Below are 27,639 nucleotides of genomic sequence, written 5' to 3' on the forward strand. Positions count from 1 at the left end.
AATTAGAATGAGTTTTTTGGGCCTCCCGAGTGGCGCAGTCGTCTAAGGCACTGCATCGCAATTCTCCAGTGGCTGTGCCACAGAAGCAGTGCGGTTTGGCTGGGTTGTGTTTCGGTGGATGCACGGCTCTTGACCTTCATCTCTCCCAAGTCCGTACGGGAGTTGCTACGATGGGACAGGACTATTACTACCAATTGAATACCACAAAATTGGGAGAAAAAATATATACATTTAAATATGAGTTTTTCCCTAAAAAGGGGCTTTATTACAGACATAAATACTTCCCAGCACCCCGGATGTGGAGGCCCTGGGCTGGCATGGTTACACGTGGTCCACAGGTGTGAGGCCGGTTGGACGTTCTGCCAAATTCTCTAAAACAACATTGGAGGCGGCTTATGGTAGGCAAATGAAAATGTTGTAATCTGGCAACAGCTCTGGTGGACATTCCTGCAGTCATCATGACAATTGCACACTCCCTCAAAACTTGAGATATCCGTGGCATTGTGTTGTGTGACAAAACTGCACATTTTAGAGCAGCCTTTTATTGTCCCCAGCACAAGGTGCACCTGTGTAATGAGTATGCTGTTTAATCAGCTTCTTCCTCTGACATGCACTGTCAACTGTGGGACCTTATATAGACAGGTGTGTGCCTTTCCAAATCATGTCCAATCAATTGAATTTACCACAGGTAGACTCCAATCAAGTTGTATAAACATCAAGGATGATCAATGGAAACAAGATGCACCTGAGCTCTGAATACTTATGTAAATAAGGTATTTCTGTAGTTTTTATAATACATTTGCTAAAATATCTTAAATCCTGTTTTTGTATGCCATAATGGGGTATTGTGTGTAGATTGACGATGATTCCTATTTTCACCTTTATTTAACCAGGTAGGCCAGTTGAGAACAAGTTCTCATTTACAACTGGAACCTGGCCAAGATAAAGCAAAGCAGTGCGACACAAACAACACAGAGTTACACATGGAATAAACATACGGTCAATAACACAATAGAAATGTCTATATACAGTGTGTGCAAATGAGGTAAGATAAGGCAATAAACATGCCATAGTGGCGAAATAATTAAAATGTAGAAATTAAACACTGGAGTGATAGATGCACACACGCACTCTCAAATTTGTAACATTTAAATAATTTAGCAGACGCTATTAATGTTAATAGGTAGTCTACTTAGGGATTCGACCCAGCGACCATTCGGTTACTGGCACAACACTCCTAACCGCTAGGTTACCTGCCGTCCCGCTAGGTTACTTGACGCTCCTCTCTCTGACTCACTCATACTCACACACAAACACTAAACAATTATTCTCTCACACACACAAAACAATAATTTACCGACGCAATAGAAACAGATAAAATGCAGACATTTCTTCTCACTATTATTAATAATAAGGAAACAGCTGCAGCTAATATCATGACAACTGTCATGGATGCAACAGCACCAATTCTGCTTCTAGCTGTGGAATGGGATAGTTGTGGTCCACACTCTGAATCCGACCAAGGAGATCCTGGTTTAATTTCCTGAAGTCCCAAGGATTCACATCTATAAACAGATAAATTAATGAATAATTTATAACTTGGTCATGCATCTTTCAGTTTTAGATTTGTGATAGGTAAATTAGTATTTAGGGTAAAAACTATTTGTGTAAGCCACACTTACCCAGTGTGTGACTGGCAGGCTGTTAATGATCCATTTGAATAGGTGTCACCGGTACAGTCAGAACACACAGTATCTGTAGATGTTGTTCCTGCATAAATGGAGGTTTAAACATACTGTATTTTTAAATTATTAAAAAACTAGACTTCCCAAAACAAACTTGTAAACATTGTACTTAAACTTTCCCCATGTACTCTCTGTTTATATAGATGTACTCACACTAAAAATCATGACAAAATAATGTTGAATACTTGAAAGGAGGCAAACCTGTGTGACTGATGTATTGACCAGGTTTACAGCTGCTGTGTCTCTGAGGTGCTCTACAACCATCCTTAGTTGGGTCTAGACAGTAGAACCCCTCCAGTGTCCCACAGACAGTGTCTGATGAAGGTCTACATGGCTGCTTTACCTTCAAACCCAAACCTAGAGAGAAAACATGGCATGTATTATCTGATGCAGATTACAACTGACATATTCTCATAGCATAACAGCATATAGTAGCATATCAGTGTTTGTGTCGGGGTTTCAGTACAGACACACAGGACCACTCTTACCTGGATCACAGTTGGTACACACTTTGCATTTTATGAGACCATTGGGCTCATCAAGGAATGTAGAATCAACACAGGGCACACAGCTGGTGCTGGTGAATTCAGTACAATGCTTATGTACATGATTTCCTGGGGAAGAGAGAATCACAATGTCATGTTTTTCTGTTAGTGTTGATGATGTATTAACGTCTGGTGATTCATATGATGTAAAGAGAGGATCCTTACCTGGTGAACACATGGGACAACATTCATCCCCTATTCTGTATTCAGCTCTACCACATGCAATACAGGATCCGATGCTTACAAGCACCAATATAATAGGTATCTGGTTGTAGAGAAAAACATTTGCAAAAAAAATGAAACAGAGCTAACTAATTCTAATCAAAATATTAACATTTCAAATATAGTTATTGTAATTATGTAGGACCATTTTAAACAGTATTTTGTGAGTGGTGGCACCCCATTGGTGTAAATGACTTGAAAGTACTGTGTTGTCAGGAATATTTCTGTGAAACATGCCAAACCACAAAATGTGCAAATCAGAAATGTTTCTCTTACAGTCCATATGAAGCTTTCAAACTGTGCCATGTTTCCTCAGTCCTCACCAAGTCACTGGAAAGACCCACACACTGGATTTGTAAATTTCTTAGGAGTTATGAAGTATAATGAACTGACTGGAGACTTCATTGAAACCTTAGGAATCAGAGAGAGAGATGAATTACAAGAGTATTTGGAATATTAGTGGATCTATGAGTGCTTAACAGAAATAGTCAAAAAGGTTGTAGTAAAATAGGCATGCGAGGTGGATATACAACTGGTTAACAAGAATAATAGAATGTGCCTCATCAAAAACTCTGTTTGCAAGTTAAAACTGGTGTCTGGCAGGTTAATAAAATACCCTCCTTTAATTATTACCTGGACTGATGGACAACTAGAACACTCACACCATGTATTACCAGGTTAATAAAATACCCTCCTTTAATTATTACCTGGACTGATGGACAACTAGAACACTCACACCATGTATTACCAGGTTAATAAAATACCCTCCTTTAATTATTACCTGGACTGATGGACAACTAGAACACTCACACCATGTATTACCAGGTTAATAAAATACCCTCCTTTAATTATTACCTGGACTGATGGACAACTAGAACACTCACACCATGTATTACCAGGTTAATAAAATACCCTCCTTTAATTATTACCTGGACTGATGGACAACTAGAACACTCACACCATGTATTACCAGGTTAATAAAATACCCTCCTTTAATTATTACCTGGACTGATGGACAACTAGAACACTCACACCATGTATTACCAGGTTAATAAAATACCCTCCTTTAATTATTACCTGGACTGATGGACAACTAGAACACTCACACCATGTATTGCCAGGTTAATAAAATACCCTCCTTTAATTATTACCTGGACTGATGGACAACTAGAACACTCACACCATGTATTACCAGGTTAATAAAATACCCTCCTTTAATTATTACCTGGACTGATGGACAACTAGAACACTCACACCATGTATTACCAGGTTAATAAAATACCCTCCTTTAATTATTACCTGGACTGATGGACAACTAGAACACTCACACCATGTATTACCAGGTTAATAAAATACCCTCCTTTAATTATTACCTGGACTGATGGACAACTAGAACACTCACACCATGTATTACCAGGTTAATAAAATACCCTCCTTTAATTATTACCTGGACAGCTGGACAACTAGAACACTCACACCATGTATTACCAGGTTAATAAAATACCCTCCTTTAATTATTACCTGGACAGCTGGACAACTAGAACACTCACACCATGTATTACCAGGTTAATAAAATACCCTCCTTTAATTATTACCTGGACTGATGGACAACTAGAACACTCACACCATGTATTACCAGGTTAATAAAATACCCTCCTTTAATTATTACCTGGACTGATGGACAACTAGAAAACTCACACCATGTATTACCAGGTTAATAAAATACCCTCCTTTAATTATTACCTGGACTGATGGACAACTAGAACACTCACACCATGTATTACCAGGTTAATAAAATACCCTCCTTTAATTATTACCTGGACTGATGGACAACTAGAACACTCACACCATGTATTACCAGGTTAATAAAATACCCTCCTTTAATTATTACCTGGACTGATGGACAACTAGAACACTCACACCATGTATTACCAGGTTAATAAAATACCCTCCTTTAATTATTACCTGGACTGATGGACAACTAGAACACTCACACCATGTATTACCAGGTTAATAAAATACCCTCCTTTAATTATTACCTGGACTGATGGACAACTAGAACACTCACACCATGTATTACCAGGTTAATAAAATACCCTCCTTTAATTATTACCTGGACTGATGGACAACTAGAACACTCACACCATGTATTACCAGGTTAATAAAATACCCTCCTTTAATTATTACCTGGACTGATGGACAACTAGAACACTCACACCATGTATTACCAGGTTAATAAAATACCCTCCTTTAATTATTACCTGGACTGATGGACAACTAGAACACTCACACCATGTATTACCAGGTTAATAAAATACCCTCCTTTAATTATTACCTGGACTGATGGACAACTAGAACACTCACACCATGTATTACCAGGTTAATAAAATACCCTCCTTTAATTATTACCTGGACTGATGGACAACTAGAACACTCACACCATGTATTACCAGGTTAATAAAATACCCTCCTTTAATTATTACCTGGACAGCTGGACAACTAGAACACTCACACCATGTATTACCAGGTTAATAAAATACCCTCCTTTAATTATTACCTGGACTGATGGACAACTAGAACACTCACCATGTATTACCAGGTTTATAAAATACCCTCCTTTAATTATTACCTGGACAGCTGGACAACTAGAACACTCACACCATGTATTACCAGGTTAATAAAATACCCTCCTTTAATTATTACCTGGACTGATGGACAACTAGAACACTCACACCATGTATTACCAGGTTAATAAAATACCCTCCTTTAATTATTACCTGGACTGATGGACAACTAGAACACTCACACCATGTATTACCAGGTTAATAAAATACCCTCCTTTAATTATTACCTGGACTGATGGACAACTAGAATACTCACCATGTATTACCAGGTTAATAAAATACCCTCCTTTAATTATTACCTGGACTGATGGACAACTAGAACACTCACACCATGTATTACCAGGTTAATAAAATACCCTCCTTTAATTATTACCTGGACTGATGGACAACTAGAACACTCACACCATGTATTACCAGGTTAATAAAATACCCTCCTTTAATTATTACCTGGACTGATGGACAACTAGAACACTCACACCATGTATTACCAGGTTAATAAAATACCCTCCTTTAATTATTACCTGGACTGATGGACAACTAGAACACTCACACCATGTATTACCAGGTTAATAAAATACCCTCCTTTAATTATTACCTGGACTGATGGACAACTAGAACACTCACACCATGTATTACCAGGTTAATAAAATACCCTCCTTTAATTATTACCTGGACTGATGGACAACTAGAACACTCACACCATGTATTACCAGGTTAATAAAATACCCTCCTTTAATTATTACCTGGACTGATGGACAACTAGAACACTCACACCATGTATTACCAGGTTAATAAAATACCCTCCTTTAATTATTACCTGGACAGCTGGACAACTAGAACACTCACACCATGTATTACCAGGTTAATAAAATACCCTCCTTTAATTATTACCTGGACTGATGGACAACTAGAACACTCACACCATGTATTACCAGGTTAATAAAATACCCTCCTTTAATTATTACCTGGACTGATGGACAACTAGAACACTCACACCATGTATTACCAGGTTAATAAAATACCCTCCTTTAATTATTACCTGGACTGATGGACAACTAGAACACTCACACCATGTATTGCCAGGTTCATGGAAAAAAAGTCAACAATAAAAAAACTCCTAGTTTAGAATAAATAATTACTCCAGCACACTGCACACATTACTTAATTACACACTGCACACATTACTTAATTACACACTGCACACATTACTTAATTACACACTGCACACATTCATTTAATTGTTGGAAGCATCAAGATTGCCAATGTGCTGAAGTGTCCTCTATTCTAACCCTTGAACACAGTACTGCCTGCTACTTCTCTCTTCTCTATGATAGTGGCACATAGCATGTGAATATCCATGTATAGTATGAATGGGTGTACATGAAGGGAAGTCCTGCTTTCTCCAGTCCTGTACTGCATTCAGCTTTAACATTAAATATTCAATTGCCATGTTTATAAATTAAGTTTCAATATGGTACATTTTGCATTAATAGTCTGCGTATCAAGTTTACAGAACTATCATTTCAAGTTGACAAATGTTTCATATATTCAACTTCTCAGATGCATTCAGAATCAGTTTTAAAATTCAGACAACATCCTGGTACTTTTCCAGCCAGGACAGGTAGAGGAGAGCTGATAGAAGAAAGTGCTCTCTTAGGTAAACAGAAGCTTTTAGTGATTTCTTAATTTATTTTACCCCTTGCGGTCAAAGGCGCCGTTGCGAGATGGACTTCACATACTTTGACATTTTTCAAACTTTGCATTGTCTTCAGTCCAGCGGGAGTCAAAGAACAGGAAGCCAATTAGAATTAGTTTTTCGGGAGGAGTGGCGCAGTGGTCTAAGGCACTGCATTGCAATGCTAGCTGTGCCACTGGAGAACCTGGAGAACCTGGCTCTGTCGCAGCCGGCCGCAACCGGGAGACCCATGGGGCGGTGCACAATTGGCCCAGCGTTGTCCAGGTTAGGGGAGGGTTTGACCCGCAGGGATATCCTGTCCTATCGCTCACTACTGACTCCTGTGGCGGGCCGGGCACAATGCACACTGACACGGTTACCAGGTGTACAGTGTTTCCTCCAACACATTGGTGTGGCTGGCTTCTGGGTTAAGCGGGCATTGTGTCAAGAAACAGTGCTGTTCAGTGTATATAGGTATATTTGGTGAGTTTTGACAATTGACAAATGAACAAAGTTTTGACTTATGCTTGTGTGAAGCTAGAACAGTACTGGCTCTGGAGCACCATGTGCACACTGTGTGTCTTTGTGGAGTCTGGAGTCCCTAAACTAGGGGTCGCGACCCCATGTGGGTTTGCCTGATATTAAAAGGGGGTCACGGGAGAATTTCATAAACCCTCTCCCCAAAAAATAAAAATATATTTTGTCTTTGTATCTCAAAATGATTGTAATGTGGTTAACCTTAAAAAATTTCAACCAGAGAGCGCCCTAATATCATGGAAAAAGGCCGCACTTGACCGTTACACTTGAATCATTACTACGGTGAATCTCTAGACCCGTTACATTATGAAACTACACACTATTGCAGAGACTGATATTACAATTGATATGGTGAAAACAATGTGAGGGCAGGCAGAGGCACAGAAATTGACATCAATACCTTTGTCAGATAACACTGTTAAGTGAAGAATTTATGCTATTGCAGGCAATCAAGAGGAAATTGACTGAACGACAAAAAACTCCCCAGCTTACGCTCTCCAAATGGATGTTGGCTATGAGGCCCGAGTTGCCAATGCATTGATTTTTGTTCGCTATACATTTCGGGGGATGCTATTCACAATGACATATTGTTCTGTCTCACGATTCCCGAGCATGAAATGGCACAGGGGATGTGCTGTGTGCTGTGTGGCTATATTGACGAAAACTGGGCTCCATCTACACTACCGTTCAAAAGTTTGGGATCACTTAGAAATGTCCTTGTTTTTGAAAGAAAATCAAAAATAAAGTCCATTAAAATAACATTAAATTGATCAGAAATACAGTGTAGACATTGTTAATGTTGTAAATGACTATTGTAGCTGGAAATGGCTGATTTTGTATGTAATATCTATATAGGCGTACAGAGGCCCATTATCAGCAACCCTCACTCCTGTGTTCCAATGGCACGTTGTGTTAGCTAATCCAAGTTTATCATTTTAAAAGGCTAATTGATTATTAGAAAACCGTTTTGCAATTATAATAGCACAGCTGAAAACTATTGTTCTGATTAAAGAAGCAATAAAACTGTCCTTCTTTAGACTAGTTGCGCATCTGGAGTATCAGCATTTGTGGGTTCGATTACAGGCTCAAAATGGCCAGAAACAAATAACTTTCTTCTGAAACTTTCTTCTGAAATTAAGTCTATTCCATGCAAGAAATTGCCAAGAAACTCGAGATCTCATACAATGCTGTTTACTGCTCCCTTCACAGAACAGCGCAAACTGGCGCTAACCAGAATAGAAAGAGGAGTGGGAGGCCCCGGTGCACAACTGAGCAAAAGGACAAGTACACTAGAGTGTCTAGTTTGAGAAACGCCTCACAAGTCCTCAACTGGCAGCTTCATTAATTAGTTCTCGCAAATCACCAGTCTCAATGTCAACAGTGAAGAGGCGACTCCGGGATGCTGGCCTGAACCATATCTCAGACTGGTCAATAAAAAGAAAAGATTAAGACGGGCAAAAGAACACAGACACTGGACAGAGGAACTCTGCCTAGAAAGCCATTATCCCGTAGTCGCCTCATCAATGCCAACGTTGAGACTGGTTAGCTGGTACTATTTATTGAGACAGAGGGGCACAAATATTTCCAGACCAATGGCCACTCAAAACATGCCCAAAAGGCCTGAAAACATGCCCATTGTTTCACCCCACAGCAAGAGCTGCCACATTTATACAATAAACAATTTCTTTTGACCATAACGTTATCGAGCAAATTACAAAGGAATATCGGCAGAACTTGTAATTACGTTAGAAACAGAATTAGGTTTTCATCAAAAGAATAACTCTTGTGAACTATGACAAGACGTAATAAACTGATTTGAATATGTCGCAAGAGAAAAGATCATTTGCACTTATTAAATTTGCCAGATCATTTTCCATCAATGGATGTTGGTTAAACTTGTATGACAGCTATAATTAATCAATACTGCATGAGGGGGTATGGTATTTATCCAATATACCATGGCTAAGGGCTGTTCTTTAGCATGATGACCCAGTACCTGGGTGCCTTATTGATATTATAAACTGTTTACCAACGTAAATACATTTTTTTGTCATACCCATGGTATATAGTCTGATATACAACGGATTTCAGTCAGTCAGCATTCAGGGCTTGAACCCGGTTTATAATTGTAAATAAATCCCTTTTGTGCATAATTATATATAAATCTGACAGGAGATTTTGAGTGATGAAAGTTGGACAGAGGATCTCGAAATCTCTTAGCAAGAAACACTTGGACTAATATTTTTTTTTATCTTAAGCTATTTTCTGGCAATTGTGCCATTATTATGAGCCAGATGTTAAGACTACTGTAATATTTGTGTTTTGGAGAATATCACCAGGCAGGAAACGGGAGTACAGTTTAGTGTCGTTTAGTAAAAACATCTTGTGACCTTCAGCCCCCGGGCCAATAGCAGCATGTACACTTCATATTAGGTGTCGTAACACTGCTGTGATAAATTACTGCTTAGTAACAGCATAGTAACTAACATAGACAGATATAGATCACCGATACTACAACTACAAACAGCTATAAATGGCCCATTTGCGAGATTGGCTTGTCATTTTAAAAGGCTTAGGTTTATGATTGTAATTCAATGTTGCCATGGTTTGCTTAGATAGATGCAGGTAGTATATAGCCCCTGATAGGACTACATCTTCAGATTGTCTACAGTAGCCTGGGCAAAATGTAGGCAAGATGTAAACTGGACGATTTAGCAGCTTGCTTAGTTCAAATTAACAGACTCATTTATTCAACATGAATAGTTTGGCAATTTCGAAGTAAGAAGTAATTGTGTTTCCCAATAGCCTCCTGGAATTGGTTACTGAGGATGGAGTCCTAATTTCAATCACTGAATTAAGTATGAATGTATATGAACTGAATATGCTTGTCAACAACAGACAGTGTTAATTTGTTATTGTTTGTTTTACCTGTTGCCTAATCTGACTGTTACCTTCAACCTATTGTGTTCTAAAAACTGATAGCGCATTGATAACTTCCAATTTAATTAACTTAACATGGCCATTAATAATTGCATAATAATTGACACAAGGCTATAACAACAATAGTTATAGGATATTTATTCAATCTGTTTGCCAGCTACACAAGTGGCACAACTTGATTTGCAATGACTCCAGTGATAGTCATTTCAACTTATTTATTGTATCAAATGGTGGCCTACAGTGGCCTGCAATGACATGTAGGAATGAATAGCCTACTTGATGGCCAGATGCAAATGTATCCTATCATTTTCCACATTTAAGGGCAGTTTCATAGAGGCTTTTTGCCCATAACAGAAGCACGCGAGGGGGTTCCATAACTTCCATTTCAAATTTCCACTCACGCATGAAGACAAGTTAAATAGCCTACCTACAACTGGTAAAAAGTTGTCACACACCTTTGTCTCCTCTCACTCACGTGACTCAGCCAATAAACCGCATGCTCCATTGCTCTCTTAGAAGTACCCCAGAAACCATGAATCCTACCCAATATTCTCATCTCACCAAAGAAGCTAAATACATCATTAAATACTACCTCCCTGACTCCCTGGCTACATATTGACAGCTGAATCGCAAAATACACTTACCCCATGACATGTCGAAGTCGCCTATGCTACCACTTTCACTTGTTTAGGGAGATGATCTAATCCCATGACACGCAGCAGTCCCCAATTGACTTGTTTGTTTAAAACAGCTGATTTCCTTTTTTTCCACTAGTTACCACAGCCACAAAGTCATAAACCTCGCCTATTTAAAACATTTATGTGTTTTAAGTGTGATTTTAAACCTAACCGTAACAGCACTGCTAACCCAATGCCTAAACCTAACGTTAAATTTAGACCAAAAGGTTCAGGTTTGTTTTCATGAATTTCTATGCTATACCTTTGTGGCTGTGGTAACTAGTGGAAACACAATGTGAACTGGGAAAGTGCACTGGGAAAGTATTCAGACCCCTTCCCTTTTTCCACATTTTGTTACGTTACAGCCTTATTCTAAAATGGATAAAATAAATAAAAATCCTTATCAATCTGTACACAATACCCCATAATGACAAAGCGAAAACAGGTTTGTAGAAATGTTTACAAATGTTTTAAGAATGAAATAGAGAAATACCTGATTTACATAAGTATGCAGAATCTTTGCTATGAGACTTTAGCTCAGGTGCATCCTGTTTCCATTGATCATCCATGAGATGTTTCTACAACTTGATTGGAGTCCACCTGAAGCAAATTCAATTGATTAGACAGGATTTGTAAAGGCACACACCTGTCTATATAAGGTCCCACAGTTGACAGTGCATGTCAGAGTAAAAACCAAGCCATGAGGTCGAAGGAATTGTCCTTAAAGCTCTGAGACAGGATTGTGTCGAGGCACAGATCTGGGGAAGTGTTCCAAAACAATTCTGCAGCATTGAAAATCCCCAAGAACACAGTGGCATTCATCATTCTTAAGTGGAAGAAGTTTGGAACCACCAAGACTCTTCTTAGAGCTGGCTGACCGGACAAACTGAGCAATCGGGGGAGAAGGGCCATGGTCAGGGAGGTGACCAAGAACCCGATGGTCACTCTGGCAGAGCTCCAGAGTTCCTCTGTGGAGATGGGAGAACCTTCCAGAAGGACAACCATCTCTGCACCAATCAGGCCTTCATGGTAGCGTGGCCAGACAGAAGCCACTCCTCAGTAAAAGGCACATGACAGCCCGTTTGGAGTTTGCCAAAAGGCACCTAAAGGATCCTCAGACCATGAGAAACAAAATTCTCTGGTCTGGATGAAACCAAGATTGAACTCTTAGGCCAGAATGCCAAGCGTCGCATCTGGAGGAAACCTGGCACCATCCCTACGGTGAAGCATGGTGGTGGCAGCATCATGCTGTGGGGATGTTTTTTAGCGGCAGGGACTGGGAGACTAGTCAGGATTGAGGGAAAGACGAACGGAGCAAAGTACAGAGAGATCCTTAATGAAAACCTGCTCAGAGTGCTCAGGACGTCAGACTGGGGCAAAGGTTCACCTTCCACCAGGACAACGACCCTAGGCATACAGCCAAGTATGTTAAATCATTAAAAATTAAATAATTAAAAATTCTACAATGTGATTTTCTGGATTCTTTTCTTCTCATTGTCTGTCATAGTTGAAGTGTAACTATGATGAAAATTACAGGCCTCATCTTTTTAAGTGGGAGAACTTGCACAAATGGTGGCTGACTAAATACTTTTTTGCCCCACTGTATTTGTCCAGTGCTTGTTATTTGATTTTTGATTTACTGTTTATTTTATGAAATATAAACATGTTTAGTTCATAAAGTAACTGCCCAGTATTTACGGATGAACATGAATTTGAGTGAAATAGTTTCTAAAACCTGGTAATTAAGGATGTTAAAAGCAGCTCTTCAATGTTGTAATGTTGGTTGGTTACATACCGGTCATTACAAATATTAATGCAAGTGGACTGCTGATTGACTGGAGTGCAACCTCAGTGATAGTCCGTCCATCATAGCAAGCGTTCTAGATTTTTTTTTCTCTCCAAGTTATTCTTTGGCCACATACCAGTTTTGGATAAGTCAACATCATTATTTTGGTATGAGTTAACAGAATATGAACTTTTAAAAGGAAGATTTCACTGGCCAGTTACTTCAAGTGAGACATTCCAGAATCCATGTCTCTTGACATGACAGATTGCCTTTGTTGTTATAGTATGTGCTAAGATTAGGCACAAATGTTACAATTTGATATTTGAAGCAGTAAATACATATTTTTGGGACATGATGCATCATTATTTTGTAATTCCAAAAAAGCATTGCTTTTACACTGGACAGAGTAACCAGAAGTGTAAATGTTAACACTAATAAAGAGTTAACCCTAGATTAACCAGAGGTGTTGAATATAAATTACACTGAGTGTTAATTCCTTCCAAGCGTTAACATTTGAGTGACACTAGGAACTGTAATGCAGTGTTAATTTTTTTACACTAGAGTTTCACATTAGCACAAAAAATGTAACACTATAATCAGAGTGCTTTTTAAACTCTGTAGAGTTTATACTACCCCGGATATGTTATCCGGGGTAGTATTACAATTAACTGATTTAGTGCAGTGTTGATTTAACACTGATTTAACACTGCAAAATGTATTGTGTAGAGCGAGCTTGCCAATACCAGAATGGGCACATTCTCTATAGACTACCTATGCTATGTGACAAAACTATCAGTAGGCCTGGAATTGAAAATGCTATGGAAATACATTTTACTTGTTTTTTTATTCGGTACACGGGAATGTAACCTCTAATTCATTCAGACTTTTATCTGCAACAAGTCGACTTGATGGAAACACAACTCTGATGGCAAACCAGGGTTTCCCTTAGCTGGTAATTGCCAGCTTTTGGCCGATTAAAACACTTAAAGCCGATAAATAAAATTGTAGCAGGCCGTATTGTCCAGGAGAGGCTGTCTATCATGGCCTACACCCCTAATTCACGATTCATGCCTTGCGCTCATGTGCGCCTGATGCTGGGGAGAGAGAGAGAGCGAATCAGGGGACTTGACCTAGACTATCTACCATCGAATGCAAAGATGGAGGCCTTTTTCATTGAAGTAAAACAAAACTTAATAGAAAGTTAGAATAACAGAGTTTGGCTGTAGTGAAAAGCACACAAGGGGAATTTAATATAAGTTGTAATATTGTAATAGACTAAGATGAGAAGAATGTTGGCACGACCATATGCAGGCTACTGTACAACTCTATTCAGGAAGGAAGCATTTTTGGAACTTAAATTAATTTTGATCTGTCTTTTTAATTGTTTAATTTAACCCACACTTTCAAAGTGCAGAAAACCAAGGCTTTTACGAGAGCTGAAATCAGTGAACCAAATATCAGAGCACAAGTCAGAGTTGGGGCTAGCAACAGTAGATGGGCCAAGGTGTACAAGCACATTTCCAGATATCATCAACATCTATACAGTCAAGGCACGCCAGAGGACAGGGAGAGCTCTGCAGTGTTGATTTATGACATCTGAATGTGCATTAGATGGCAACAAGATCATATTATACAACAATTTCATCAGGTAACATGAATACAAAGCGGGCGAGAGCTGGTTAGAATAGGATGGGAGGCCAAAAGTCTGTGTAACTGTGATTAAGCCATCATAAGCTACCAGCCAAACAAGCTTGCAAGAATTGTTTAAACTCCTTTTAGATAAGCATTTTTCCATCTGTAGCTCTGTAATGTGCCTGTATCTATGTAATTGTATGTGTACATTCGGAAATTGTCAAGGCAAGCATTCGGTACTGGGTAAGCCTACAAGGTAGGGAGGGATGTATTTTCTGTTTGTTGAGATTGACAGTCTATTTATTACTACAAACGTAAACCATGATATTGAAGTGCCAAAAGTAGGTATGCTTTGTTTATTGGTTGTGTGTAGCAATGGCACTTCCACCTGTTGGAGGAAAATGTGTTGCATATATTTTATATATTTGGCATCAAAATGTCAAAAATCTGATTTCCCCCAGTGGCATATATTCATGGCTGCCAAGGAAAGCCAGGCTTCCCCAAACAATGGAATGCCCCAAAAAAATTCATAATTTATATTTTGTCTCTCTGTGTTTCAGAAATTTCCTTAAATTCGCAAGAGGCTGAATGTAGCTCACCGGGAAAGCATCTGAGTGAGCGAAACTGAGCCTCAGTCTCAGTTATGTGTAGCTGGTCAAAATAAGTATTACATTGTTGCCGCCCGTAGCACTGAATGCAAGGGAAGCCAGTGAGCATTTGGCTAGCAAACAAAGTATAAAAAAGTAGTTTAGCGTTGACCTAAACTGACTGAGCTCAACTGTGAATGGTTCTGGTACACCCAAAACAATTGTCAAGGGAGGCCAGTTTGGATTTGGCTTCAACTGAAAATAAATCTTGTCTTTATCCTCCGGTGGATAGCTAGCTAGTTAAAACCAGTCCTTTCCTAAATTAGTAATGGATGGAGATAAGTATTTGGACTTGTGGTTTTACCTAATTCTCTGTAATGGCCAATGATTATAATGGTGATTCTGATCCAACCATTAATTCACACATTCTTTCTCTGGCCTGAGAGGATGGAAGATGTAGCAGGCTATACCCACCTAGCAAAATGTAGTTGAAAAGATGACTATGCCCGACGTCCAATCTCCGTTTAGTTTTGGTTGAAAGTTTCAACGACTTGAAAACAACTTAATTTCAATGTACTTGCAGCCTATACACATGAACGCAGTATAATGTTTTTTGGTATATGGACAATTTTATTAACAATCATACATCACGCCAGTATTTACACACAGTATTTCTGTACAACATTTGTTCTAATTGTCTTTATTCCACTACTGAAGAACTATGACTCGAATCATCACCTGCTCATATTTCAAACGTCCATTATTCCATGCCTTACCATTAACTGAATTATTGCCATTAAATTTTATCAAAGGCGTTTCAATTCGGTTTTGATATTTCAAGTAACATTTAGTAATTGTCATTATTTATGCAACCAACTGACTTTTGTTTTTTACAATTGTATTGTTTGCAAACAATGGAGTAAAACAAGCTTATATTTTGGGTTGGATATTGCATCAAATTCTTACTCTTTTAATCAATGGCATATTGAGAAACTAATGAACCCAATGATCGACCAATCAACACTCTTGCAAAACTAATGAACAAATATCTGCAAAAGCTACATACATCTTGGTCCATATTAGAATGAAAGATGGTACAAATTCAGGATATCTTCCACTATGTCAAAATTGTGCATGGTATATAAGTTTAGTATCACCTTTAAAACCAATCCATTTGTTGAATTTTTTTAAATCAACAATGCGTCAAATGATTCAACTACTGAAAACTGAAACAAACAAATGGATCAAACAGACCAAGCCTGTTGAAGGTGTTTGGTGGTGGCGTGGTAAAGGGGAATTCCCCTGTCTCTACCTATGCTTCAGGTGGTCTCCCACAGCTCTGCGTATGTCATGTTCTGTGGCCTTGCTGTTCCATTTCTTGACTGCCAGTGCAACACAGAAATAAACATATTTAGTCATGCTATGTATATAAAACACTCAAAGTAATGGATATGGAGCATCTATGGACTCAGTTACACCCGACACTTAAAGGTGACTTAGTGTGAGAGGCCATTGTGCTCACATTAGGTTCAGATCTGCCAGGATGGGCATTGTGTTCAGAATTTGACAGTCTGGATGCAATTAGGCCACCAAATATGTACAATCAATGTAAAGAGACGGGGTGAATGAGTGGGGAAAAGTACACGTTACACAAATTACTTAGAGAATAACAAAGAACAGATGTGGGTTCCTGAGAGGAAATCAACTGTCAAAAGGGGAGAGAAACTACATGAATCAGTGGACAATTTCACTGATGTAAATCAACATAGATGATGGAACATAATCCCTTTTGCTTACGTGATATAAATATTTACCATCTAAACCATGTGACCTCTCACCTCTCTGGCTGTAGAAGTGTCTCACTGTGCTCCACCCTCACTGGGTCCTCAGAGGAGAGGAAGGCTGGGAAGGGATGAAAGGATCAATGGATCAATCATTCAACAAGTCAGTAAAATAAAGGGAGTGTTGATTAGCTTAAATATCCATCTCCCACCCATGGAGAGACCTATATTCTGTATCTTACCCTCCAGACAGTCTCGGGGGTAACGAGGCAGCTTGCCTCATTCCTGGTCAGCTGACATGGCAGGGGGTGAGCGAATCATCACTGGTTCATACACACACAGGACAAGGACAATAAGCCTAGTTAATACAACACTACTACAGAGAGAAATAGCAATAGCGTCTTCTTGTAGGCACTAACTCCACCATGGTTCGTTGGACGAAGCCTATGGGGAAATGAACAGCATTTTGGTAGGGTGTTTGGATGAGTGTAGAAAATAAGGTCTGTGGTAAACACAGGCTTAGGAGTTTTGTTCTATGAGATAATCATCTATAACATTCCATCTTAACTGCCTGTGGGAAGGTTAATTAAGTTGTGATGGCTTGAATTAAATATAAAACTTCTGTCTCACAGACAACCTTGTGTTCATAAGTGTAGTGTATAACAAGAGGTGTTCCAGCTCCGAGTCTGGGTTTGATTATGATAATGCTATCTCTTATGAATCCAGCTCTGAGTCTGTGTCATACCTATCCAGCTGAGTCTTGGTTTGCTCCTGATTTCTGGACCACTGAAGCAGACTGGGATGTTACTGCCTGAGAGGTTAGTCTGCCCTTTGACCTTTTGAGGATCCATTGTCATCAAGCGGCTTTGTTCTTTCATCAGACAGTGGAGTCATAAGTGAGAGCAGCTCCTTGTTCTGCCATTCCTGAGGGAGAGAAACACAAGACTGATAACAAGGCAGCCACAGCCTACTGTAGAGGTGCACCTCAATAGTCTAGTGGCTTCCTCTCTCCTTCCTTTCATTGTCATTGATCTAAACAGGAGAAAGCATTATGGTATTTGTTTTCACCCTTCCAGTTTGTTATTTGACTAGGAAAGTCCCTGCAGTTGTTTTATGAAACGTGTTAGGCAGAGTGGAAAGTACCCAATGGTTGCAGGCATAGATTTACATTGTTTACTGTTTTAGTAGTCTGACAAATTCATCATAATAATACTGCTAAACTGCGAATAGTTTTATCGTGATTAGATTAATTTAATTGTAAATACATTTGTCCATTGATTGTAGAGATTGAAAACAGGAAGAGGGGGGAGTTTTACGAGGAAGGAAACCTTGGCCTACAGCTCAGAGTGAAACCATTATGTACTGTTGTATGACAGGGAATGTTAGGGAAGAGGACGGTTTAAAAGTCTATTGCTCTTTTATTTGTTCAGTTCGATGATTTGCATCTAGTCGTATGCTATAACTATGTGTTTTGTGGGGGATGTTAAGACTGTCAACTGTAAATTATATGTCTATGGTAATTCAGTAAAAAGTTGTTTTGGGTGAATGTGTTTTCCTTAGAACTGTGGAGAGAAGTGTATTTACTTGCTGGTAGTAGAACCGGTTTCACAAGGGACATAAAGAAGTGATACTATCTAGGCTACATTTTATAGGGCAAACTCAGCAGAACGTTTTTGAATTCATGCATATTGTGCAGTTGAAAGAAATGCTGACAACCACCTTAATGATTAGTACTACTTGTATTCTAATGTTGTATCGTGCAGGCGCCATGTGTGGGTTGAGTGTATCATGCAGGCACCACGTGTGGGTTCAGTGGCCTTTTAGTGTTGTCCTTGTCCTGTCCCCAGAGTTCCCAGTTTACCACAAGTTCACCTGTTTAACAGACACAATCACTGAGATGTCTTATGGTTAAAAGCAGGGCTTGAATTGAGTGGGTATGTAAGGATATAGGACTAACTATTGCTATAGAAATGGGCAAAAAGCAAATGCTACCCCTTGTTTGCTAAGCCTTAGTAAAAACAGTCCAGATAATACGTATATAGCGATACAGGCTTCAACAATGAATTCCGCAATTATTTCTGCATAGTCCACTAGACTATCGAATGTCTTGCTCACCCTCAACATGGGTTCTTGGTAGGCCTAACATGCTAACCAGACCAAACAGGTTGCCTGTTCAGAGTTTGTTTTGATATTTTAACCTGCGTGTCGTGATCGTGTTTGGTGTTGGGGGGGGGGACAAAATACATGTATGCATGATAGCGCAGGCACGCAGCCGGTTTGGGTTCCGTGTTAGTCTCCGCAATTTAGAATATTAGTGGTAGGCTATGCCTATACAAAAATACCAAAACGATAGAAGCGGTATCCATAGACCAAACAGTTGAACAGATTTTTATTCAGGAGAATCGCATTGAATCAGGCTATTCATTTCAGTGCAGCTGCGTACTTACCCATAACCTATAGCCTAAACGGAACCAAAAATACCCCTGTCTATTTTGATCACAGATCATGACAAAGCCTGCACATTTCAGCTATATTTCTCATTGATTGAGCCCACTATCGCCTACAGATTTGATACACATGAAGCCCTACAGGTTCTCTGAAACAATAGCCTGACTAGGATCCTTTGACCCCCCCCCCCCCCCCCCCCCCGCGCCATATGTGTTCCCAATTACGCTAAATGTTGTCCTATTAATAAGCTTTGAATGTTTCCCTATTCATTTGCATTGGTTAACCGGTGTCAGAGGAAGGCCCTAAAAATTGTCAGAGACTCCAGCCACCCCAGTCATTGACTGTTCTCTCTGCTCCCGCATGGCAAGCGGTACCGGAGCTCCAAGTCTAGGTCCAAAAGGCTAATGAACAGCTTTTACACCCAAGCCGTAAGACTCCTGAACAGCTAATCAAATGGCAGCCCGGACTATCTGCATTGTCAACCCAATATTATTAATCAACCAGGTTGTCACCGAAATAATTACAATATAATAGTAGCCTTTTCATTTTCTTTCATTGCTGCCAATACTGTTTTCTATGTTTGATTTCACTTAATACTTTGGGATACTAGTGCACAAAAAACACTGACAAATACAGTGTTTTACTCCAATTTGGCAACCCTCATAAAATCTTACTTAGCAACAGTAATATGCCAGAAACCAACTTCAAGAAACAATTGAATGTAGATCACATTTACCACAGTGTACAGAATCTGGACGTACCTCAGGTAGCATTTGTAATGATGAGTGCGGTCAGAGCTTGAATCTGTGGGAGAATAAACCAGTAATGAACAAGGACCGTGTGAAAGTGAAGCTATAGTTTCATAGCACTTTGATCATATCTTAGTTGTCATCATTGTATTGATAACGTGCAGTAATAGAGCATACACTTTTAGTCATACGGCTGAAGTTCTTGACAACTCACCATTTACAAAACTAACACCTGCAAGATGCTGTACTTTCTTCTGTTTCATTGTACTACATTGCTTGGTGTTTCCTCTAAATATGATGATGCCTAATAGAAGGAAACATATTACTTAATGAAACATTTCTAGTTCAGCCCAGAGTAAGTAGAACAATAATATCATCTGCTCAGCTAACTTTAGCACAGTGACTGTTCAACATGTAGATTATATCAACCTACCTCTACAGCATTTACTGTCACTGGAGAAAAAGTCACTGTTGTTAGACTTCTTTTCTTCCTTAGAATTACAAATATCCTTCTAAGTATTATTGTTATTGTTGCAAGAGCTATTAGGACTGATGCCACAACACCAATGATGATTCTAGGTTCTATTCTTGAGGATTGTGGTCCACATTCAGAATTGGACCAATGAGTTCCTGGTCTAAGTTCTTGAAGACCTAAGGATTTACACCTGTAACACATAATATAACAGTCTGAGACAGCAATTTGATCATTCAACTTTCTGTTTTATTGTAGATTTGTACTGTAGTATATTGTTTGATTTACCTTAAACTTTTGATGTATGTAAACATATGTGAACTTACTGTGTGTGTGGCTGGCAGGATGTAAATGATCCATCTGAATAGGTGTCACCAGTGCAGTCAGAACACACAGTATCTGTAGATATTGTTCCTGCAGAAATATATAATTGCATTTAATTTTTCACCTACTAATTATATTATATTTACAGTTAATGATTATTCACACTGAAGTTACCAACTTGACTCAATTGAATTAAGACAACACGATTAATATAATGAGTGAGACAGAAGACCAACCTGTGTGGTTGATGTATTGACCAGGTTTACAGCTGCTGTGTCTCTGGGCTGCTCTACAACCATCCTTAGTTGGGTCTAGACAGTAGAACCCCTCCAGTGTCCCACAGACAGTGTCTGATGAAGGTCTACATGGCTGCTTTACCTTCAAACCCAAACCTAGAGAGAAAACATTGCATCTATTATCTGATGTAGATGACAACTGACATATCCTCATAGCATAACAGCATAGACTAACATATCAGTGTTTGTGTCTGGGTTTAAGTACAGACACACAGGACCACTCTTACCTGGATCACAGTTGATACACACTTTGCATTTTATGAGACCATTGGGCTCATCAAGGAACGTAGAATCAACACAGGGCGCACAGCTGGTGCTGGTGAATTCAGTACAATGCCTATGTACATGATTTCCTGGGGAAGAGAAAATCACAATGTCATGTTTTTCTGTTAGTGTTGATGATGTATTATCGTCTGGTGAATCATATGATGTAAAGAGACGGTCCTTACCTGGCCAACACATGGGACAACATTCATCCCCTATTCTGTATTCAGCTCTACCACATGCAATAGAGCATCCAATGCTTACAAACACCAATATAATAGTTATCTGGAAGTAGAGAAAATGTCACAAAAAATATCACAAAAATCTAAACTGATGGTGTGTTCATAAAACATACAGAAGTAGATAACATAATTCTAACCCAAATATTCACATTTCAAATCAAATTAAAGTAACTATATGGAACCATTTTAAAGTATTTTGTGAGTGTGGTGGTGCCCGGTGGTGTTTGTTGTCATGTTGTCATTAAAGGTGTGACACCAGACCCTAAACCTTGGTCAGCGTTTCCCAAACTTGGTCCTTGGGACCCAAATGGGTGAAGGTTTTGTCGCCCTAGCACTACACAGCTGACTTCAATAACCAAAGCTTGATGAGGAGTTCATTATTTCAATCAGCTGTGTAGTGCTAGGGCACAAAACTAAATGTGCACCCCTTTGGGTCCCCAGGACCGAGTTTGGGAAACGCTGACCTAGTGAAAATGTACATCTCTCCCCCACCTATTTTCAAAAAGGTTTCATTAAAATTGACAGAACCATTAGGAAAATAATAACTCAGATTTATATTTCATTGGGTAAATATTTCAATTGATAATTGTTTTTTAAACATGCCAAACTAATCATAAAAGTTTCACTCACAGTCCATATCAAAGTGTCAAACTGTGCCATGGTTCCTCAATCCTCTCCAACTCACTGGAAGACCCACACACTGGATTTGTGAAGTTCTTAGGAGTTTTGAAGTATCCAGATGAACTGACCTGTTGAATTCATGTGTTTTAGTATATGTAAATATAATCCTTTCAATTTGTAAATGATGATCTTACTGAATTGTATCACTGAAGAAAAAATGAACAAGCTAGTTATCAACTTTGAGAAGTATGAAACAGAAATAGGCATGTAGTTATTAGAGAATGTTGCCATCTTTGACACTTGATACAGATACGACCAGGAAGGTTTTATTGTTGCAGGTTAGGAGAGCATTTCCGCTAACCCTAACCCCTTTCCTAACCTTAAACTAACCCTCCTAACCTGCGGTGTATAACATCAGTAGTACACTATAGTACAGAGATTCCCAACCTTTACTGTACCAGTGAGTGAAGAAACATGGTCTTCCTCCTTTTTTAACCAGCTCATGTTTAAAACAAATACATGTTAAAACACCACTGGAGTCTGGAGATACAACTCATCACTCACTATAACTGGGCCTCTGAGTCTTTTTTATCCCTGTTGTGCTGTCTGTCTCTGCATCTCTGCTGTCACTGTCCCTCTGTCTGTGATTCACCTTGTTCTGATCTGTCACAGTCTGTCAGCCTGTGATTCTCCTCAGTTGTCTGTCTGTCTGTGATTCACCTTGTTCTGATCTGTCACAGTCTGTCAGCCTGTGATTCTCAGTTGTCTGTCTGTGATTCTCCTTGTTCTGATCTGTCACTCTGTCTGTAACTTTGTTGTCAGTCTGTCAGTATGTCTCTTCTTGTTCTCCTCTGCTGTCACTCTGCCCTCCCTACCCTTTTGTCAACAGGTGTCACAGCAGTTATTCTGTCACCCTGTCAATGACATCATCTGTATCCAGGACCATAAGGATTTCCTTTTCAGTTGCCATCAGAATTCTCAAGACCCGGTTACGAACTCGGGTCTCCGGTGTGAGAAACAGTCATTTAGCAAACTGAGCCACTGATAGTCGGCAGAACCCAGAAGATGAGGCAGACACAGCAGTACTTGAGACGATGTTTTAATAAAGTAAATAGGAAAGTTCAGGCAAAAATATAAATCCACAAAGTCAAAAGTAATTCTAAGAGAAAAATGTAATCCTTCAAGTCAAAAGGTAAATCCACAAGGTGGCAGGTACAGCAGGGGAAAAGCCTCAAAAGATAATAAAAAATAAATAAACGAGAACAAAAACAGAGCACCACAAGCGAGTCCAACTGTCGCAACAAATATTCACAGCATCACTGGGGCTGGGTGCTAACATTCAAACACAGAGCAAAGAACTGAGGGAAAACTAAGGGTTTAAATATATTCAAGGGAAACGAGGCACAGGTGCAACTAATAACTGGAAACAAAGGAAACCAAAAGGGTCAAAAAACACAACGGGGGCATCTAGTGACCAAAACCAGAACAATCCTGGCCAAATCCTGACAAGAATAAATGCTTCCAAGAGATTGTAGGATAGGGTGCTCCTGAGTCGATGTTTTATGAATTTGAGAGATGAGAAGCTCCTCTCACAGGCTACCTGGGTGACAGACAGGGTGAATAGGAACTTGTACCCCAGGCCTATAACATGGTAGGCCTCTGTCAACAAGATGTACCACCGTAGAAGTTGACAAAAACATACAGCACAGTTCTTACATATTGAACAACTTGTATTCATCATCTCCACGTATTCTACATCATGTCCATCTGCAGGTATCTCACTCAGTCCTGGTTGTGTACTTCTCCACTGCTGATGTTTTCAGTCTCTCCCCTTGACTGGCAAGACTAGTCAGCTCACACTGCAAAGTACTGACAGCTGCTCAGTTGTCAAACTTAAACAAGAGTTTGCTTAGTTTTGCAAGTGATGTCTGGGGCAATCCATTATATTGTATCTCTGAGAAGCTGCTGGGGTCCAGATGAGTAAAGTCTGTGTACAACGTGCCTGGGGTCAGCAAGCGCTGACAGATGTCCTCAGTGACTGTATCCATGATGACAAAGTGCACCTTAGTCTCTCTGCATCTCTATCATGGTATCATGGCATGGTCTTCCTTTTCTTTGTTCTCTTCTGAGGCATCTCAGCTTGCACTTCTAGTTCGTTGTCTTCATCCTGTTCTTGCAGCTTGTCAGTGGACCACTGCATGAAGCTGTTTGCAACCCTCTCCACATCAAGTCCCTCACATTCTTTTGCAGAGCCTCTTGTGTTCCCAATACCATCCCTCTGTCAGGATGTCCACGCCACTGGTTTGAAGGTACTTGGAGAGAGGGGACGTATTCTCAAATATAGACAGAACTGTTTGGGCAGTGAAGATTGTGTTGTATCTTGAGCAGAGACTCTGTTAATGCTCTGGCCTTGACACGTACAGTTGGCCTTTGACCTGCCATCTCTTCAATAACCATCAAGGTGAGAATTACATCCACAAACAGAGCATTTTGTAGGTCGCCAAAGAATACAAAGACCTTCTTCAGAGCAGCATCCTTGGCCCACCAGCGTGTTTCTCCTATAGGAGAGAGACGTCTGTGGCGAGTGTCCAGGCTCTTTTTTCCACACATTGATTCTTTGGTAGGACTCTGGAATTAACACTGCCAGGTTATTTAGTAGAGAGAACAGACATAACTACTCCTATTGTGTCTGCAATCACAGGAGTCAGGATGTGTGTGTAACACCTCATATACATGGTTGGGAGAGTGGGAGTTTTCAAACATTTCTATAGGTAGGCCTAAAGGTTTTTAGGCAAAACAACACAATCAAGACGGAAAGCTCCTTGAAAGTGGGAATGTGCCAGTCCTATTGGGCCAAAATTAATTATGGCCTATTGTATAGATAATAGAACGAATATGAATGAAATGTTTAAGAGATCTGATTTTTTGTTTATAAATACTTTGCTACAATGGCCCAGTTTGGTATCTACCCATTACTTTCTCTTAGCATGTGCACGTAGTAAGTACACCATCATACTTATAGGATAAGTGTATTTTCAGATACCACAATGATCCTTTAGTTGTGGATGTTTCATGTAGCCAGCCTGTAACAACTTCCATTTCCTGCACATAGAACTATGGAATCCGGTCTGTAACTTAACAGTTTAGCACCATACCAGCAGGTGGAATCCAAGCCTTAAACATAACAGTGGACACATCACCACACTCCCTCTCTTGCTCTTGGACCTCATCTTTGTAAGTCTATGTATCACTCTTTTTGTTACCCGTTTGACTTTGAATGTGTGCCACTTCAGCTCAGCTAATCAGAAAACCGGGCCAGACCATTTTGGGAGGGTGGGGCGGTCTTGCCTACTGGTCAGCCAAGTGCTCAATAGAGATTATTTTGACAACAGAGATATTGTACAAAAGTAATCGAAAACAGGCCCATGACCCACCGGCCATGTTTTTTGTAGAAATAAAACATGATTTAATTTATTTTTATTTTTTAATAACCCACCCCAATAAAAAATGATTTGGTCTTTCTGCCGTTTGCCAGATGTCCAATTTGCCCATGCATGGAGCAAAGTCATACACCTGGCAGCAGGCCAAAATAACGATGAACGCCTACACTCCAAAATTTTGCATTCCAACAAGCGTTCTTCTAAGATCGTAAAAGTTCCTCAGGGTTCTTGGCTATGAAAAATGCCTCCAAAATGCTCTTCCAAGAACCCCAAAGGAGGTGGGACCTCCTCAGAAACCTCCTTAGTTTGTGGGGGTTCTTGCAGGAACTGCCCAACTGGAACATTTGGATTTGAATTTGAGGTGACAGCAGGTGCAGGCACTTAACTGAAAAATGTAAAGATTTCCTGAATATAAGATAAGGTTTCTCCCTTGTATGATCTAAATTTATATTGTTTGATGATCATACCCTCTATCTTTTCATATTTGTAGAAATGGCGGTGTTGTTTGACACTTTCTCCCTTATAAAATTCTGTATATCAAATCAACAAAGAGGTAAGAATATGTTGAAGGCTATAGCTGCATTGGGTGCAGATGACTATACCTCTCACTTGTGTGTGTTAAGCACCACACTTTCAAATTAAAAAGCAGTTGAGTCACCAGAGGCAGAACAGACATTGAAAACAAAAGGAAGAGATCAGCCTTGTCGTAAAATTACAAATACATTCATTAATCACAATTAAAATCTGCCATTCTTTTTCAGTTACTGCACGGTACATGTTAAGTAGGCTATTTCTACATATACACACATAATCTGTATCTTACCCCGTCTTGGTTCGCAGTTGGACTATTTTACTTTCACTCTGACTTTCCAGATAAAGTTTGCGAAAAGTGGGAGGCAACCTACTGATAATCCACTATACAGGATAATAATGGATAATCCACCCCAGAAATACAAATCAATTTGGTGAAAGCCTGTTTTATCAGATGATACAATACATTTCCATCCGTGATTTAATTTGTAAATGGTCCGCCTGTGAAAATCTGGACATCGTGTATGAACGCATCATAACTAGGCTATAGAATTATTGTCACTGGAGATACAGGATTTCACACTATCACATTTCATAACGCTTTCAAAACAATGATCTACACTCTAGATCGACAAATCAGCCAATATATAATATGGCCACACATCCATCCGTTTATATTGTCATGACAAATGTGGGATTCTGTATTTCACAGTATTGCCATTACCATATATATGATTAAATATTATCTGATGTTGGTTGTGTGAGGTATCTGCATTTGTGCACTGGAGCATCATTATGAGATTAAACAACTACTTGCCTGTTTGTGTGTGTGACAAGAACTGAGTAACATGGTGTGACCTGCATGTAGCAAAACTGTAAATAACAGCCCAGCAGATGCTTTGTCCTTGTGTTTTTATGTAACAATATTGAGCACATGGTGTGACTTGCTGTATCTTACAAAGTTGCGGTTAAGCAGGCATAGAGAGGGGTGGTCATCACGAGGTTTAACTGAGATGGAAAAATACTGAACAACACAATAGCAGGAACTGAGCAACTGTTATAACTAGGCTGCGATACCAGAACAGTAAGACATCGACGGAGGGAGGACTCCAAGAAGCGCCAAGAGGCGGGGACCCGCCTGAGCGCCTGCAATAGGCTGAGCAAGTTTAAACCACGCCCAGCCTCTACTGTGATAGGCCAACAGACGTTTTGGGACAATGTCTATCACAGTATAAGAACACTGTTTACATACATCTTGTCAGTTCTCTGTTCTGCCCTGCGTGGTATTACAGTGAGCACCTATATACGGAAGTTGCATTTGCCATTTATTACTTAGCTAATAAAAAATAAATAGTATACAATCGGTGACTCATTGTTATATTTATCCTGATACCAGATTCGAATTTACGCAACTCTAACACAAAGTAAAGACTTCGCTTAGATGTGCGCAATCTAAACAGTGTACCGAATTAATAACCTCCGTTTCTTCTTCAAGTACCAT

At 39.5% G+C, this 27,639-nt stretch overlaps 1 protein-coding gene and 1 non-coding gene across 4 annotated transcripts; both read right to left on the reverse strand.

Annotated features, from left to right (window-relative positions):
* Window positions 1–1,006: 1,006 nt before the first annotated feature.
* LOC110532760 (tumor necrosis factor receptor superfamily member 14) lies at window positions 1,007–26,499 on the reverse strand. Of its 2 annotated transcripts, none has more exons than XM_021616887.2 (7): window positions 11,459–11,514; window positions 2,789–2,923; window positions 2,456–2,555; window positions 2,234–2,359; window positions 1,947–2,102; window positions 1,683–1,770; window positions 1,007–1,565 (listed from the first exon to the last, which is right to left on the reverse strand). In XM_021616887.2, the coding sequence occupies exons 2-7, from the start codon at window positions 2,816–2,818 to the stop codon at window positions 1,325–1,327; spliced, it is 741 nt and encodes a 246-aa protein (XP_021472562.2). In that variant the 5' UTR covers window positions 2,819–2,923; window positions 11,459–11,514; the 3' UTR covers window positions 1,007–1,324. The 2 variants fall into 2 exon arrangements, with proteins under 2 accessions (XP_021472562.2, XP_036844731.1); XM_036988836.1 differs by lacking the exons at window positions 2,789–2,923; window positions 11,459–11,514 and adding exons at window positions 22,177–22,295; window positions 26,431–26,499 and having other exon boundaries at window positions 1,008–1,565.
* Window positions 15,575–20,202, reverse strand: LOC110532759. Of its 2 annotated transcripts, XR_005053342.1 has the most exons (7): window positions 20,163–20,202; window positions 19,961–20,003; window positions 18,471–18,623; window positions 17,497–17,675; window positions 16,994–17,074; window positions 16,809–16,872; window positions 15,575–16,352 (listed from the first exon to the last, which is right to left on the reverse strand). It is a non-coding gene; the product is annotated as an uncharacterized LOC110532759 (transcript). The 2 variants fall into 2 exon arrangements; XR_005053341.1 differs by lacking the exons at window positions 18,471–18,623; window positions 20,163–20,202 and having other exon boundaries at window positions 19,961–20,007.
* Window positions 26,500–27,639: the final 1,140 nt, after the last annotated feature.

This window comes from Oncorhynchus mykiss, chromosome 9, assembly GCF_013265735.2.
Source record: "Oncorhynchus mykiss isolate Arlee chromosome 9, USDA_OmykA_1.1, whole genome shotgun sequence".
Classification (NCBI taxonomy): domain Eukaryota; kingdom Metazoa; phylum Chordata; class Actinopteri; order Salmoniformes; family Salmonidae; genus Oncorhynchus; species Oncorhynchus mykiss.

Excerpts from the sequence above, each read along its gene's own strand:
- LOC110532760 (XM_021616887.2), bottom strand. The coding sequence starts at position 2,818 with ATGGCACAGTTTGAAAGCTTCATATGGACT. Across the intron at positions 2,103-2,233 it reads GTGTACCAACTGTGATCCAG|GTTTGGGTTTGAAGGTAAAG; the intron begins GTAAGAGTGGTC and ends TTTTCTCTCTAG. Across the intron at positions 1,771-1,946 it reads TCAATACATCAGTCACACAG|GAACAACATCTACAGATACT; the intron begins GTTTGCCTCCTT and ends CCATTTATGCAG.